At 38.9% G+C, this 17,340-nt stretch overlaps 1 protein-coding gene across 19 annotated transcripts in view; it reads left to right on the forward strand.

Annotated features, from left to right (window-relative positions):
- Positions 1-17,311, forward strand: part of mpp7a (MAGUK p55 scaffold protein 7a) — a 62,918-nt gene extending 45,607 nt beyond the window's left edge. For 4 of the 19 annotated variants that reach the window (XM_057012956.1, XM_057012941.1, XM_057012961.1 and 1 more), the window contains 11 exons: positions 400-479; positions 3,909-3,929; positions 4,031-4,045; positions 8,817-8,849; positions 11,159-11,329; positions 11,703-11,783; positions 12,094-12,187; positions 12,827-12,935; positions 14,283-14,426; positions 14,848-15,057; positions 15,150-17,311. In XM_057012956.1, coding sequence (XP_056868936.1) covers positions 400-479; positions 3,909-3,929; positions 4,031-4,045; positions 8,817-8,849; positions 11,159-11,329; positions 11,703-11,783; positions 12,094-12,187; positions 12,827-12,935; positions 14,283-14,426; positions 14,848-15,027 — 928 coding nt within the window. In that variant the 3' untranslated portion in view covers positions 15,028-15,057; positions 15,150-17,311. The remainder of the gene's footprint in view (positions 1-399; positions 480-3,908; positions 3,930-4,030; positions 4,046-8,816; positions 8,850-11,158; positions 11,330-11,702; positions 11,784-12,093; positions 12,188-12,826; positions 12,936-14,282; positions 14,427-14,847; positions 15,058-15,149) is intronic. The other 15 variants (XM_057012943.1, XM_057012958.1, XM_057012944.1 and 12 more) reach the window with 15 other exon arrangements.
- The last annotated feature ends 29 nt before the right edge of the window (positions 17,312-17,340 follow it).

Genomic DNA, 17,340 nt, shown 5'->3' on the forward strand with positions numbered 1-17,340 from the left:
ACATAATGACAATGATTCATGTGTTGTATATGTAAAATGCAAGTGTGCACGTGACCACCCATACCTTGGTCAAGTACATCCTTCTAACCGTGCTGTCACACTCACGACTTAACAAATAAATCCATGAAGACAATCTTGGTTGCCATGGCAGTGTCCTCAGAAGTTGCTAGTTTGTGATACATTCTGTGATTAGGTTGATTTAATGAGAATTCAGATTTTTGCCAGAGTTCGCTTTTTTTCCCGCCAGCATTTTTTTCCCCCTTTGTCTCCTCATTTAACTACTGAATCTGCCTTGTTGGGTTTTTTGGGATGTTTCTTATTCATTGTGCAATCATGAAACCTTGTGACCATTATGCATTTTCTTAGTTATTTCCTGTATGCTTGAATGTCTTTTTCCAGACGATTTGCACTGCGGGGACCTGCTCCAGCTCTCTCCCTGAAGAGGACACCCAGTCGCCGCTCATGTAAGCATAAAAAAGGTAGTTTAGATGCATAGTATTGGCAATTAATACAATGTGTACAAAAAATAGCATTTATCTGCTCGACATGCAGTGTGAACAGCAGATATGGGGACTAACTCCCACAGTGACATGGTGTTTATGGCCCTATGTCTTTGAATTGTGCTCAATTTCTTAATTGTTAGGCTTGCTTCTTATAAGATCACACAAGACATGCAGTCAATCATGACACACCCATCATTTGCTGCAGAAAAAACACCACTCCATTTCTGAAACAACCTATTGACATATTATTGAGTGATACTAGACAAATGGTAAAAAACTGAGTTGGAGCCTTAGCCCGGCCTAAAGTGTCAGTATTATTGCTGTTATTAGAAATATGACGAATTAGTGCTACAGCATAGAATCCCAGGATTATTTAGCATCATTGGTGAAGGTCGGAAAGACCAAACGAAGTGCATGATGACTTGTTTGCTCAGTTGGATAGTTATGAGGCATAGATTGATTTATACAGGATGGAGAGAAATATGAAAGAGACATAAGAAGGAGCGTGGAAACACAATCAGTCCTACTGATATACCTGTGAGGTATGGGAAGTTTCTAGGAGAGGTGGCTGTAAGATTTCTGACTAGGTTGTTTCAAAAAGAGGATGAGATGATGCCTGTGGAACAGAGGATACGTTTGCTGGCTCTGATTATTAAGATTAAAGGAGATGTGCAAAGTTCACATAAAGTTCTATAAATCTGTCTGCTGAACTTACTCCTTGCCTCTGTTTTTGTCTGCCCATTGTTTGTTTTAAATGGGTATGTCTTCATTTGCATGTAAATTTGCTAATGGTCACACCTGTGGCAAAAACTGTCCCAAAGACACCACTAGACCATGAACTCTGACTGTGCTTTGCATAGTTGTAGCTTCTGTTAAAGTCACACTTATTGGCGCACACACACTTCTGTGACTGAAAAGCTCCACAACACACCAAACCTACAGTCTCAGAACATATTACCTGTGATTTACAACCTAATTCCAGTTTAGTTTTCAGCTAGAATTGTAATGCATATCATATAGTAGAACAGTCACTTTTTTTAGCCATTTCAAAAAGAATCATACTGCCAAGATAGAACATACTGATTCTTAGTGTTTTTAATGGATCAGTCATTGAAACAGCTGCCAGCTGTACAGATGATCATCGTTTTATATTTGTATATGATAAGGAATTTTAAATATTCATTATTTTCACATCATTACACAATAAACTATTCCCTTCTTTACTGATCTCCTGTTATCAGGATTGCACTCTGTGGCTTTTCTGTCCTTAATCATGCATTATTAACACACAGAAAAGGTCTGCCGAATGACCCCGCTGAACCACAACCCTGTTCTAGTTAAATACTGTTTTCTTCATAGGTTAGTACTTTGAATACTCATTAATGTGACCCTTTTTTCCTTTAAGACGGTTTTAAACCAAATTACATTATTTTTGTCTCTAGAGAACTGTAGAAGGAGTAGGAAGGAATATTCCTAGTTATGTTCAATCACATACTGGCATACACGATGCTGCTAAATAGCTAAAGACACTCCACTTTTTCATTTGTATTGCATTTTATTGCATTTGTTCTGAGTTTTAGAATTTTTAACATCTTTCCCTCTCTGTACAGATGACAGGTACACATTGTTGAGTCCTCTGATGATTCTGCCTAGGGATCTAAAATATGATACGCATCCTTGTTTCCTATATTTCAGCAGACTGTGATTTGTTTTGTGTAAAGGCGCAGGAATCGGAAATTTCCTGACATTTTCCTTTAAATCCCACATACCAGTAAATAATGGGAGGTTTTCAGTTTAAAATATCAGGAAAAGGGCTGCATCAGAAAATTCACTTCTATTCAAGGTGATACATTCCAAGGGCACACACATTCCTGTGTACCGTATTTTCACGACCATAAGGCACAGTGTATTAAAAGGCGCAGTCTCAGTTATGGGTGGTATTTCTGTATTTAAAACATACATAAGGCGCACCGTATTATTAGGCGCATGCTGAAACATACAGTAAAAAATGACAACGGAAGTAAAACAGTGAGTTTTGACACATTCATTGAAAAAAATATTCATTCTTCCGCCACAAAACCATCAAAGTTTTCATCTTCTGTATCTGAATTAAACAGCTGCACTATTTCAATGTCCAACATCCCGAATTCCTCTTCTTAATCATCTGAATCGGACTCACCGACCAGTTCCGGTTCAGCGTTGATTTTATGAAAGCTTTTACAATACACGAAGACGGTATCATAGCCCATGCGTCTACAATCCACCCGCATATGGTGGCATAACTTGCCCGCCGTTGCCTCATAGTCTTTGTGAAGGAGTGTTCGCCTTTCGTCATCCAGCGCTCTGTCCGTTTCCATGGCAGCCGAGAACGACGACTTCTCGTGCCCCGTTGTGCGTATTGCCACCGTGCTGGTCCCTTTTTCTCCACTTTGTGGGTCAAAGGGATGTTAAAAGTCAGAGGGATCTCATCCATGTTGGTGATGTGGCTGGGTGTGGTTATCTTGTCGCAGCAGGTGCGGAAGATGGCCACCCTCTCCTGGTAATCCGCTGGCAGCCGCTGCGAAACAGTTGTCCTTGTGCGTATGGAGAGATGAAGCCTCCTCATAAAGTGAAAACACTAAGATTGCTCGATTGCCATTTTCAGCTGCATATTCGATGGCCTGCAGTTTAAAGTAAGCCTCATTCATTAGCGTCTCCCATGACCGGTGCCATTTTAGGGGATTCTTACGCGTAGGTGTGCCGCTAATCGATTGGCGGAGCGTTTACCGTAGTGCACCCACCAAAGGCGCACAGCAGATTTTGGACCTCAGTCCACACACAAGGCGCACCATATTATAAGGCGCACCGTCGATTTTTTTTGAGAAAATCTCAGTGTTTTAGGTGCGCCTTATAGTCGTGAAAATACGATAGTTTAGCATTCTCTTTAACAGCAAAATTGACAACTTTGTTAATCTAAACTTTTTTTTCCCTTCGCGTGTGTGTGCATGCGGCATAACAGTCAAAGCGCCACAATCATGCACCACTGACTGTATCGCACTAGGTAACAATGTTATGTGTCTCTCAGAATAGCAATTGAACATTTGTTTTATGGGAAATTGTACACATTTACATGGGGGAAAAATCAGAACTCAAGATTATTTGTGACATGAACCTGATGTTTAACAATACTGTTGAATGCTTCACACTAAATTTCAATTTTGAATTCAGATTTTTTTTCCTATGAACCTTTAGACAAGGTAGATGAAAGTGTGTATGTGATGTTATTGTGTAGATCTGAAGCTGGGTATTGCTGGGAGTGCACTTGTGTGTTTTGTTGTACAGAAGTACAAAATAAATTCAAATGAAATGTTTTACCACTTGCAGTTAGGAGAGTAACTGTTCTTTCTCTGTTCTCTCTTTTCAAAGATGATGTGGCTATAGAGCTTGGTATGTTTCCTATTGTTCTCTCATCCCATCCCTATAACTTGTTAATCTTTACAAATTATTTTCTAACTGACTAGTGTTAATGCTTTCTATTGTACCTACAGTTGAGGAGATCCAAGGTACATATGTCATTTTGTATTATGAAAGACTTTGCTTGGATAAAAATTGGAACACACTTATCATTGTTCATGTTTTTAAGAAGTATTCATAAAGAAATTGCCTTTCAACTCTCCTACATTCTTCTTTTCCTGTTCTTTCAAGCAAAATCTCCTATATGACATCCTTGTTTCACCAGTTAACATTTTTAATGCCATTGTAGTTGAGATGTTTTGTTTAAATGTGCTTCACATGTAACATACTGTATATAGACATGTTTACAAAGTCCTTCCAAATATTTCCTGCAGTCCTAAACATTGATGTCAATAGACAACCCCTGATTAAATCTTTAGAACCTTGCACATTTAACCTCTTTTCATGCACAATAACAAAGCAACTGAAGGTCTCATCATCAGTCATGATGTCGAAATCCTCAGAAGTGTACTCAGACAGGCGCACGACCGAAGTTCACCACAACTTGAGACCAGATGTCAAAGTTCCTTTTCTACCTTGGCCAAGGAGAGTCCCGCTCCGTTACAGACACGTCTGCTGTCGTGCTGTCCCGGAGACTCACTCTCCCCCCCAGCATTGTCTCCTTTTATTACAATACAGGCAAGGTTACATAGCAGGAAGCGTATCTTAGTAACATAGTCTGCATTAGTTACATTTTCTCACACAGGTGGGGGCGAGTTAATGCTTGCTGAGTCACGTTGCTCATGTGTTGACTACACATTTTTACCACGGTACCATATCACACATGTCCACGGCCATGTGGGTGCCAAGGCTTCTTTGACTACCTTGAAGCGGTTCTTAGCATACTCAGAGGCGCCCAGGCGTGACTAGCCTAACCTAAGCAGATATTACACATTCTTCTTTTGTCCTTCTTACTAAACATGCTCACACATAGCCACATTTAATCCTTCTCGCATTACCTACGAAACTACCCTACTTTTATTAAAATAGCAATAACATAAAATGGAATTTGCAATATTTCACAACAGTCACTTCTTTATTTGCAGCTGTGAGGATGCAATCATGCCACTCATACATGTGTATTCTGTTGATTATCTATTTGTCCTTGGAGGGAGTAATTATCCTCTGAGTAGGGGCTAGACTTTTCCAGAAATCCTGCAGGTTACAGGATGGGAATCATTGGCCACACAGGACAAAATAAACCCTATATAATCCTGTCACCGTTGAAGTCTTATTATGCCACAGGGTGCTTTTGGTGCATAGACCACAGCTGTGTTTTGATTGTTTTTAATGTATTTGAAGTTTTAAAAGTGACAACTCAGAAACATTCTTTAGTCAGTGGCAGCTGAGCAGTAGGGTACTAACCACAAAAGCTTAGAATTTTTATTTAAAAAGGTTAATTAACAATAATCATTGATTTTAGGTGATTTTTTTGTCAAATGTCAAACATGTCATGTATAGAAATCTATTATTTTCTGAGAAAATAACTCTACTCATTTACCTGTCACGGACCAGATGAAAACCCAAATGCGACACCAGAGTTTGACTGAACACCGCTTTATTGTCGGAAACAGACAACAGACAGGATTCACCAGGGAGCAAGCAGAATAGAATAGTCGGGGACAGGCAAGGGGGTGGCTAATTAGTGTCCTTATGCACAACAGGTGCGCGGGGCGAAGCGACTCACGGGCACGATTGCCCGCAGCTGTGACATTACCCAGTTGATGCCCTCACATGCAATGATTGCTGTGCACTTGTCTTGGAAAAAGCGCTGATGGGACACAAATTATCCACTGATGTATGGTGCACGAGTTCTTTAATGATATCCTCCTCAAAGGGGTCGTTTGTCCTGCCTTTCGTTCCAATGCAATTGTGTTTTTGCTCACAAACAGTACATCATAGCAGAAGGACTGGTTGGCCCCTTGGGTCTTCCCACATGACACCCACTGAGAATCTCACTGCAGCCCTGCCTCTTTGCCTCATTCTTTGAATGTGCATCTATGAGCGCAGCATATACTTGTTGCACACCAAAATCGGACTCAATTTTCTGCCGCATGGCTTGGACATTAAGTTTGTTGTTTTACTTATCATGTCATCGATGACAGAAAGGATGTTACTTTTTTAGATTTCCTTGAGTCAGCTCCTTACATCTACATCTTTTGGGAACGTGAGCTTCCAATGGTCTTTTCTGAAGTGGTTTCTCAGAACTGTGATTATAACCTCAGTCCCTCGACCCACCAAATTTTGACATATCGTCTGTATTGATTTTCCACTTGCTCGCATCACACAAATCTGTGGGAAACATTGTGTCGATAAGCGTCATCTTTGTTGTATTCTAGCAGCGAAGTGGTGATCAAGTAGACCAGACTATGGTTATTTGAACTAGGAGGTGGCAGATTCCAGTCTATGATTGGATGACCAGGTGCAGTCTATGCCTGCCCATTAAGATTAAATGACTTTGGGTGTACTTTACCTTGTGTGGCCAGGATCCTAGCATAGCCATCCCCCCCAGATCCACATCCACATCGGCTTTCAAATGAATGAACTTGTTGGATTGCAATACCGGGTACCTCTCGTGTGTCACTGCCAATCTGCGTGTTCTTTAAATGAAGACTTCAAGTAAACAAATGCCAATTTCAAAATGTATTTAGCAAATAGAATCAATTCAAGATACAAATACAACCGAGCTCTGGGCCAGTTCATAACCCTACAAACAACAGAGTCAATTGTCAGGGCATGAAGTCTGACAACCTAACTAACCCTTGACCCAGTCTTTTATAGAAAGACATATGTAAATTATTGATGCTAATTCAGTCCAATCCAGTCCTTCTTCTTGGAAGACCTCATCTTCTTCTTCCAGCCTCATTTGATGTTGGTGCAGTCCTTCTTCTCCGTTATCTTCACAGATGGCCAGATCAGAGTTCACATTCTTGCCGAGGAACTTATCAACACCAGTAAACTATGCTGTCCCGTTTTACGATGGGGGTCTACCACTTTCCGTCTGAGTATCTCATCCTGCCTCCAACTGTCTAAACAACATTCATGTCAAGGAAGGGTCAAGTGACTTGCTTATGTTTATTCCTACTGAAGATTATATACTATCCCTAACTTCTAAACTAACTGTAACAGACAACAAAAACATAACACATGCTAACAAGATAAAAGAATTCTCTTCAAACTCACAAGAACAAAAATAATTGAAGAAGCCTTCTGGATAGAAGGTGAAACGTCTTCAAAAGAGAAGAAAAACAGTCCAATTGACACAGAAAACTACCTTGGATAACAAAAATAATTATGCATTGCAAATGGGTAAACAATAACCACTGTGTGCATAACTCAAAAGTAGGGTGACATCAGCTAAATTGAGCCAATCAATTTATAGCAGACAGCGCCTGAAAAAGGCAAGAAAAGGCATGGAAAATGTAAAAAAGAAATAATTTACTGAATTCCGTACTATAAGCCGCTACTTTTGTTCTACACTTTAAACACTGCGGCTTATTCTACAGTGCGGCTTATTCATGTTTTTTGTCATGGCGCAGTAGTAGACCAATAAAATTGTTGAGAGGTCCAGACAGAGGTCCAATGAAATTGTATGATCAGTCAAGCGCACTATCACAACTATTGTTAATCAGTCATTTTTACTAACCCTCATCAACATGGAAAATACGAGAATAAAAGCATATGATGCGACTTTTAAGTTAAAAGCGATCACTCTGGCGGTTGAAGAAGGAACGCACGTAATCTTGGCATAAATTATGGTAATCAATGGGGAGAAGGTGGAGACGCCAAACTGAAGAACTGATCGAAAGCAAAAAGATGACAAAAGCTTACAATATATTCAGTAGAATATATTTGTTTATGTTGCTAAGCGGATTAAATTAAAAGAAAAGTTTAAAAAATCCTGACGTGATTAAAAATTGGATTTAAGGTCTCTGTATAAACATACAAGTGAAAAGAGTAGATGTTGTTTCTTACCTGTCTGTTTGTCACTCATTGTCAGTGACTCGTCTCTTACGGTAATAAAAACATATACCGGTAATGAATGTTTTTGATCTAATTTTTCATATTACTACGTGGGATACCTGCGGCTTAAAATCCGGTGCGGCTTGTATAAGTACAAAATTGATTTTCACTTTTAATCGGGTGCGCTCTGTAGTCCAGAATTTATGGGGTAAATGAGTTTATTATGATTGAGCCACGATGGCCTGCGATTATAGTTCTGAACTGAAGAAGCCTTCTGCAGAGAAGGTAAAATGTCTTCAAGGACAAAAACAGTTGACACAGAAATCTTAGATAACTATGACCTGGATGAATGAGAATCTACACAGACAACGCAAAATGTTGTTGAATTACACATGATTCATGAAATTTAATAACTGGATGTGTTCAGTATCAAAATTGGAGAAGGAGGGGTGGGAGTAACTGGCTGTCTGCCGATGGGACGCTTTGTAATGGCTACCACGTTGTTTTTCAGTGAGCAGTCACAGCAGATGTAAAGCAAAAGACACCTATTATTTATATTGATTTTCTTCTTCTAATAGTTTTGGTTGTGCTCCATACCCATTTTTCAGTGGAAAAACAAGGCATCCTAAGACATTTGTAAAAATCTTGCAATATGCATTGCAGTTTTATTATCTTCCAACATAAATGGAAATCTCTTTGTAAAAATTGTTAAAATTGTCTGTCCGTTATCGCGGTAGTCATCTTCACCGCACCTACAGTTTAATAATAGAGGTAAGTGTCTATCCTGTGTTTGTTTCTGATTAAGCTCTTTTTTTTCTCTTCTCTTTTCCTGCTTTTCCTTTGTCTTCTGACCACCAGCAGAAGGTGAAAATAGTAGTGGAGTCCATTTAGGTGAGAGATATTGTCTTCCTCTAATGTTTTGTCATTATTCCTTATCATGTGGTTTTTGTCATTCACCAATGTAGTGAAGACAAATCTGGCACATCTCCTCCCATATTGAAACATCTGAAATAATTAAATTTATTAATATCATCATCGCTTACCTTAAAGGGCTACACTAGCCTGTGCTGTATAATTTCTACTCCCTTCCTCAAGGTATGGGAGCGCTGACAGACCAGGCCACGGATGTACAAACTGTAGCTTGTTTTGTGCTTTTCATCATCAAATTATCCCTTCCACTAGAATTTAGAAGCAATGGAATATTATGTAAATAATATACAAACTGTCTAACTAAATCTTTTCTAACCAAAAGCATCTTTGCGACTAATTTTAAAAATAAATCATTTATTGATCTATGATGACCTGAATACAGTTTAAAGGACGTAGGCCTTTTTAATTGTGCTCATCAATTGAGATGTGATAGCCCTCTTGTTAGAAGTGCTGTGTGTATGTGTGTGTAAAGGTGCAGTCACACGAGGGACATTTCTTCTGTGCCGTGTCAAAGTGTCCATATCCCCCATCCCCCTTTCTTTCACTCCCTGTTTCTGTCCCATTATATGCATATTAAATTTAAAGATGTGAACTTTGCACAGAATTATTGAAATAATTAATAGGATATCTACTATGCATGTGGCGGCTGCAAGCTCAATCAGGGGCAGTAGCCAAGGATATTGAATGGCATTTTACTAATCTTTGTTTTAATTCCCATCAGGCTTTCTCTGCACTGATCCCTGACCTCATGGAGTAGGTAGATCCACTAAAACTATCCAGCTCCATAACTGGTTCGGTGTCCTCCTAAGCCTAGAACAAAGTAAAACAATCTCAGGAGACAAATAAAGAAATTCTGACTTATAATAACATCTTGTCCATCTGCATAGTTGCTGCATGGCTCTTGGATGTGGTTGCACAATGTATAGTTAGCCTGTCTGTTGCATGGGGGAAAATAAAGGAGGCTTTGGGTCTTAAATGTATATTTTAATTATATTTCATGCCTCATTTGTACCATTCTTTCCCAAAAGATCATCATGTTTGTGTTGCCCAATAGCCTAGCTCTATTCTAACAATGAGCATAAGCATGGCCAGAAGAATTACTGGAGCTATAGAATTGCTGACGATAAGCTTTTTCACAGCAGAAGGTTATTCTAAAAGTAAAAAATGGTGTCAGCCTCCTCTAACTGGAAAGCAGAAGGGTCTGATAGTTACAGTAAATGTTTGAGAAGTTTATTCTGGATTTTATGGGAAGGCAATTAGGAGACGGCGTTGTGTAGAATCACTCTTGTGACTTTCTGTTACAATTCTAGCCACAGCGTTTTGGATCACATGGAAGGAAGAAGTAGCTTCACAAAGATTTGGCCATGTTCCATTTACCTCTGAGGTCAGATATCAGAGCAGGGAACGACACAGCTGAGTTATCGGTGTTCCAGTTGCAAAGCTGGAAAACAAGACATCTGTGTCTGTGAAAGCTATTCTCATAGCTGATGTTTAGCTCTTTTTAGTGCAGCCTGCATTCTAGAGTGTACATCGCACAAGAAAAATATAAACTGGACTATAGCAGCATTTTTGTAAATACTGTATATGTTGATACAACCGTGATAACATGATAATAAATGGAATAGTACAGGTGCTTCTACATTATTCACATACGGGGGCAGCTATCTTTGAGGTTGTGAGTGTCATCTGAATTGCTGAATTGGAAATCCAGTTGAATCACCATAGAATTATCTTTTCACAGTGTAATAGATGAATGCCCAGACATGGGCGTTGATTTGAGTTAGATGTTGTTAACATTACAATTTTTTATCACTTATTCTGATGATGTCAAACTTGGTGGAGGTTGATTACCATGTGAGATCTGTAGAAAAGATAGTCCGATGAGGTGGTGTCACTAAAGCTTTTAAACAGTTATCAACACTGCATCATGTGATTTACAAAATCGATGTATTTTGAAGTACTGCATACCAAAATGTATCTATTTTAGATCCTACATTTACTATTTAAAACATTACTCATCTAACATTTGATCTCTGCAAGGTAACTTATCACTAATTTTTACTAATTTGGTCTCTAAACAATCTTAATAACCTCAGTCAGACAATAAGACTTTCACCATTACAATCAGAGATGATCACAATGGAGCAAAGCATTTAGATGCAAATCAAAGTTAAGGAAGAAATGAGAAAACATCTTTGAATAAAGACATTCGAACTTTAAAGTATTTTGAATAAATATGGTTTAATTTAATTTCTGTCCTATGTCTTCAGTTGGATTCAGGAGAAGCTTCCGACTCAGCAAGAGGGACAAGAAAACCAATAAGGCCATGTATGAGAGTAAGAAGAGCGAAATGTACGACATGGCTGACGTGCCGACATACGAGGAGGTCACCCCGTACCACAGGCTGGCTGGGGCCAAACACAGATTGGTGGTCTTTGTGGGTAGGCGAAAAGACTGAACAGTGTCATTGAACGCTGTCATTGAGTTCCAGTATCAATATTTCACTCAATCTTTTCTGTTCAAGCTGGAACAGAACCTTAGTAAAAAGGCCTAGAATGAGAAAGCGGCTTGGTCCAACCTTTCAGTTAACTACTCATGCAGCCTTCTGGTTTAGACTCGGTTGTTTCACAGAACTTGAAGTGAGGGGCTCAGGAAAGATCTGATTTTTGTCTCCTTCACCTACTCACCTACTAGTTATACAGGCAATTGCAGGGTAACACTGACATAATCTTATTTCCCATATAACACAACACAAAATGTGACTTTACCAACAAAGTTCCGAGGACTCCGGATCACATGTCTGTGTTTGTGAAGGCCCCACGGGTGTTGGCTTGAATGAACTCAAGAAGAAGCTGTTGATCTCAGACCCTCAGCACTTCGGCGTGACCATCCCACGTAAGTCCCGCGTTATTTCACCTCACTGAGGTCATATAGTATTAATACTAATATTACTGTAAGATGTCTCTATCGATACTGAGCTGAGTCTCAGCTAAATATGTGAGTTTGGTGCTCCAACACTACAGGTTGTTTATTTTATAGTGCTGTTACACAAATATAAATACAAGGGTTGGCAAGGACTAGTGTACAGTGTTTCAGGTCTGCAGCAACATTAATAAGGGGCTCAGTTCAGATGCTTTCTACCTCAGCAGTGACTCAGACAGTCTGGGTTTGAGGTAAGCTTCCTTTCTCTTCTGCTCTCTTCCAGACACCAGTCGGGCCAAGAGAAACCAGGAGAGCGACGGAGTAGAGTACCATTTCATCTCCAAGCACCTCTTTGAGACAGATATCCACAACAACAAGTAAACAAATAAACACAAGCATGGAAACATATTTACAGACACTGTTCAGCTGTTTTCAGCGATTCAATGTTTTAGTTTTGGTTTGCAACTGTTAGTTAGATTCCTTCTAGAAGGACCCTTGAATGAAAATAGTTTACAGTTCTGTAAAACAAGTTAAATTTTACCTGTGTTGTTTTACTGTTAAACTGTCTTTTTACATGTAATTGTTCACAGTGGCTTTGTCAGTCTGTCATTCCTTCGTCATGAGCAGCCTGAGCGTACCACATACTGTGATTGGTTTTCGTGTTGTTTCTACTTAGTCTTTGTTTCCATCTGGTTTTTGGTTAAACAAAAGATGGTGAATAAAGGGTAGATTATGTGGTGACCTACAGGATTAAAATCTTTCTGGATTAAAAAAGGGAATAGAGCTGTGGCCGTGGTTTGGTCATTCAGGACCAAACAGGTGTTAGGTATTGATAGGGGATGATAGAAGATTATTTAAAAACACATCCTGTCAAAATTACTGTTTTTATGTTCTGCTTCTCACAGTTACTAGCAGTTCACTTTTACTCCCAAAAAATCTTTAAAAGGTTTTAGCTAATGCTAATGTATACATAAAAATCACCAGAAGGTGCAATCTGTTCTTCCCCTGCTTTTCAGGTTCATTGAGTACGGAGAATACAAAGGGAACTACTATGGAACAAGTTTAGATTCCATCCGCTCAATCCTCTCTAAAAATAAAGTTTGCTTATTAGATGTCCAACCTCAGGTGAGTGAAACATCTGTTATTGCCTCACAGTCAAGTCCCACTGACTTCAAGTCCTCACTGACTTCTGATAACAGATCTCTCAACTGTGTCCTGAGACCTTGCCTGCTTACTGGGATCTATTACTACTAATTTCCTCTGTTCCAAGATTTCCTTTTTACCCCACAAAACAGTTCACTCACTGTTTTGTGCTCAAGCATGGAATCCCTCTAATGCGCAGCTTATATGGCACAGCACAGTTGATGTGTGCTTGAGCACGGTAGGGGTATGGGCCTTGCATGCGTACAAGAATCTTACATATGCAGTGGGCTGTGTGTGTTCGTTATATGTGGACCACGGGAATCGCCGCCTCACGCCATCAATAAGTCTGGGTCCTTAGGAGGGTGGACTGCTGAAGTCAATAAAGTGTGATCCATGATTTCACCCTAATACCACTGCGCAGAGACATCAGGGTTAATGAGGGTGTCATCCCGTGCTTACCTCGATTATCAACGTGATGATCATTATATATGGCAACATTGTTGTCTAACTGCCGTGTCCTGCTCTACCAGAGATCTGCATGGTGGGAAAGAGACAGCTATGTTCTCCACAACCTCAATTTTGGGCAGAAAGATTTCAGGTTTTTTTAAAACATGCTGTGATGAGCTGGCGGGTCCCTGGAGCTTCAGGTTGAAGGGGTTGAGTTCTTGTGTTCTGTCCATTAGAAATACAATGTCGATAACCCAGACATGGACAGCCATTCTGCTGTCCTCCATGAATCTATTCTCATCTCAAAGAATCTTTTGCGGAGTTTTCTCCTGCTGAGCCAGCACAATTCCTGTAGAAAGGCCATGAATTAACAGAAGTGTAAAATTGTTAAATACAACAGAAACATGTTTAAATGTCAAACATTTGCTCAGGGACTGTTGATGTAAATAATTTAAATATTTTAATATGATCAAATAGAAAATAGTTAATTGGTAGGATTCCATTGTGCTTGTGTGTACATGTATGTGTGTTTATGTTTGGGCAGGAAGACCCCCTCTCTCTCTTTTGCTCTTTCTCTTTCCCTGATTCCACAGACAGCCATAAAATGTGACTCAAACATTCTGCAGTAGAGTAATAATCCTCACTTTATCTTTGTCCTCAGCAGCAAAAAGATGATCGTTAAATTGAAGTTGTCTGCCTGTCTGTGATCTTTTTCATTACAGTTGTCAATTACTGGTAAATTGGAATAATAAAATCAAATTAATCTTGCCTGTATTTGTTCTGTAATGTTTTCATTTTCAATTTAAAAGAACTACTTTAATGTGGTTGATATTTTACTTTGTAAATTGTTTAGTTTTAAATTAATGTGTTTCCTCTGCTCAGATGATAAAGCACCTGCGGACGGCTGAATTTAAACCCTTTGTAGTGTTTGTGAAGCCTCCTCTGATTGAGAGGTTGAGTGAAACCAGACAGAATGCAAAATTCATGTCAGGCAAAGAAGACAAAGGGTCTGTGAGACCATTCAAGGTAAGAGAACGTTGATCTGAGAACATCTGCATTCAGTTTAATGCAACAAAACTATCAGGGACACTGTGATTTCAGTAATTATAGGAAACAAAATTTAATAAATGTTTAAGTGAAACTAGGCTTTATTAAAATCTCAAGGTTATAATAAGGAAGATAAAGGTTTAAGAATCACATGAAATGAATTTCATGGATACATGAAATTGCTGAATTACTATTTTTCAATGTGTTTATCTTCTGGACTTTAAGGTTGCGTTTCATCCTTTGCTTATTTTGAGGATGTTTTTAGAAATCTTAAATATTCGTTGAGGTTGGGTTGCTGCATGGAATGTTTTATCATCATTTTGCCTGCTCCCTTCTGCTCTCTCTCTCTCCCTCTCTCTCTCTCTCTCTCTCTCTCATTCTCCTTTCTCAACTTCTGCAGGAGGAAGACTTCCAAGAGATGGTGAGAACATCTGAGGTGATGGAGAACCAGTACGGCCATCTGTTTGATAAAGTCATCGTCAATGATGACCTGTCGATTGCGTTTAACGAGCTCCGGATGGTGTTAAGGACAGTGGAGACGGAGACTCACTGGGTTCCAGTGAGCTGGAATCACTCCTGAGAGATGGAAAAAATAGACAAAACTATGCAGGTATATCATCTGTGGCTGGTTTTGGGGGGGTAAAACAAGAAACTAGATGGTGCTACACGACTGAGCAGAGATACAATAATCTTTTCCTCCAGCTCAGGTTGGACTCTGACCTCTGCTGTGCTCTGGTCTGGACCTGGATCTCTGGGTCTGAGCAGAACTGACAAAGTTGAGGTGTTCGGCGCCGGTTCAACATGTGAGCCTCGGACACCGATCTGGGTTTCAGCCTGGGTCACACAGCAATGAAGTGGTTCAATTCAGGCCAGAACATGAAAATGAGCCACCACAGCCATTGTCCTGCCAGCACGTTCAGCAGCTGCGCCAACCAGGACTAAGTATTTATAGCGTTAGCAACCAAAGGGACTGATGCAGTTGTTCATGGTGAACAAGTTAAAGAAGCACAAACCTCTGAGGGGGAAAACAGAGATGACATATAGATGAGATATTGCCCCCTCATTACTTCAGTTATGCTTCTATGATTGTTAGCGGTACAGGTACACTGTTGAAAGGGCAAAAAGGGTCATTTTATTTAAGGGAAGTTAATATATTCTCTTTTATGCTCAAATTGTTTTTCTTGCATTTTTTATACATATATATGATTTTTTTAGGCAACCTGATCTAAACTATCGCTGTTGTTTTTCAGCAAAGCATCTCAACTTTCAACTGAGTGTTTTGATTTCATTTATTTAGGCTTTTATAGTCCATTTAGTAGCATTTAGATGTCACCCTTCACATAACTGGACAGTGGACACTGTTGTTGAGCGCGTTACAATTTTTTCAGCATAGTTATTTATAGAAGGACCACAGCAACTCTAAGTATCTGCTTTGGAAGTTTATTGCTAATTTGAAGCTCTTGTTCACAATCTAGCTTAATCATGTTTTACAGAGGTTTAACTTAACCCAACCCTATGGTACAATAATATTCATAGCAGCCAGTCCTTCATTCTGTCTCTGTTAACATGATCAACATTATCCAAGTTCTGGTCGATTCTGGATTCTGTACCAATATCTTTTTACATTCATTTGGGAGACTATTTAATATGTTCGCCTGATATAGGTATGGATATAGAGTGTAGCACAAGCACTGGATGAAATTATTTTACCTCTCAAATGCACAATGATATATTTAAAAAGACATAAAAGCATATACTTTTCAGAACATTTAAGACTAGATGGTTCAGTTAGTTACTGAGTTAATTGTTTTGCTTTTCTTTCTTCATAAATTGTAATAGGTTTAGAGAGGTACTTCACTCTGGGCAAGAAGGGCAGAGAGGTACTTCACTCTGGGCAAGAAGGGCAGTCATTTTTTTCCAAGTCAGATAATTATTTAAAATATTTTGTGTATATTTAAGCTCAAACAGCAGGTCACCATGCTATCTCATTGTTTCTTGTTCAGCTCAGGTTGTGATATCCAAAGTCTACATGTTGTTTTATTGAAACATTTACCCAGTCTTTAAAAGATAAAGATGTTCACCTTTTTAAATGTGAATATGTTAATATTATTCAGTACCCATGGTACACATTTAAGGGGATTTAAGTGAAATAATTAAATAGTTCCCCCATTTTCAAATTTACTACGATTTACTTCCTATCTTACTTTCTTCTATTTTTTGAAAATATTTTTGTCACTGTAAATAAAAGGCTGGTTTAGGTAAACCATGTAAATCTACTTCCTCCTTGAAAACTGCAATGTTTTTAAGAGAATGTGAAGCGTATCCAGAGGTGGGCATGGGACATTTTTTAATCATGATAGATCGAAGCAGGTGGTTACACATGGAAGAGGAAAAAAATACTTTAATGTATTACAACAAAAACAAACGCCACCAATGCAATGAATTACGGAAAAATTCAAAAGTTTAAATAAAATTTAAACATTAACTTCTGAGGCACATTTTCCCAGAATACTCCAAAGACATTACTGGGCGTCGATAATGCTTGTTGACAACAAGCGACGCAGTTCTTACATTGAGGGGGATTGATCGTGATTACTCTTTAATGCACATACTGTATGTACTAACTTGGAAGAACACATACTGTATATCTACACACTCATTATTATAATGGATCACTTCAATGAAACTTCAAGATCGATTTTTGTGTGCATTTTTTGTTGACCACTGCATATGATGCACTTGCATCAGACACTTGTTATGGTTTGTGCGTAAATATGAATCAAATGTATGGCGTCATATTCTGACTGTAATGGATTAAAGAAAACAAAGCTTGTTTTTGAATAAAAAAAATCCGTTTTATCCCACGTTTATGTACACAGATTCCATATATTAA

The sequence above is a fragment of the Takifugu flavidus genome, chromosome 17 (genome assembly GCF_003711565.1).
Source record: "Takifugu flavidus isolate HTHZ2018 chromosome 17, ASM371156v2, whole genome shotgun sequence".
Classification (NCBI taxonomy): domain Eukaryota; kingdom Metazoa; phylum Chordata; class Actinopteri; order Tetraodontiformes; family Tetraodontidae; genus Takifugu; species Takifugu flavidus.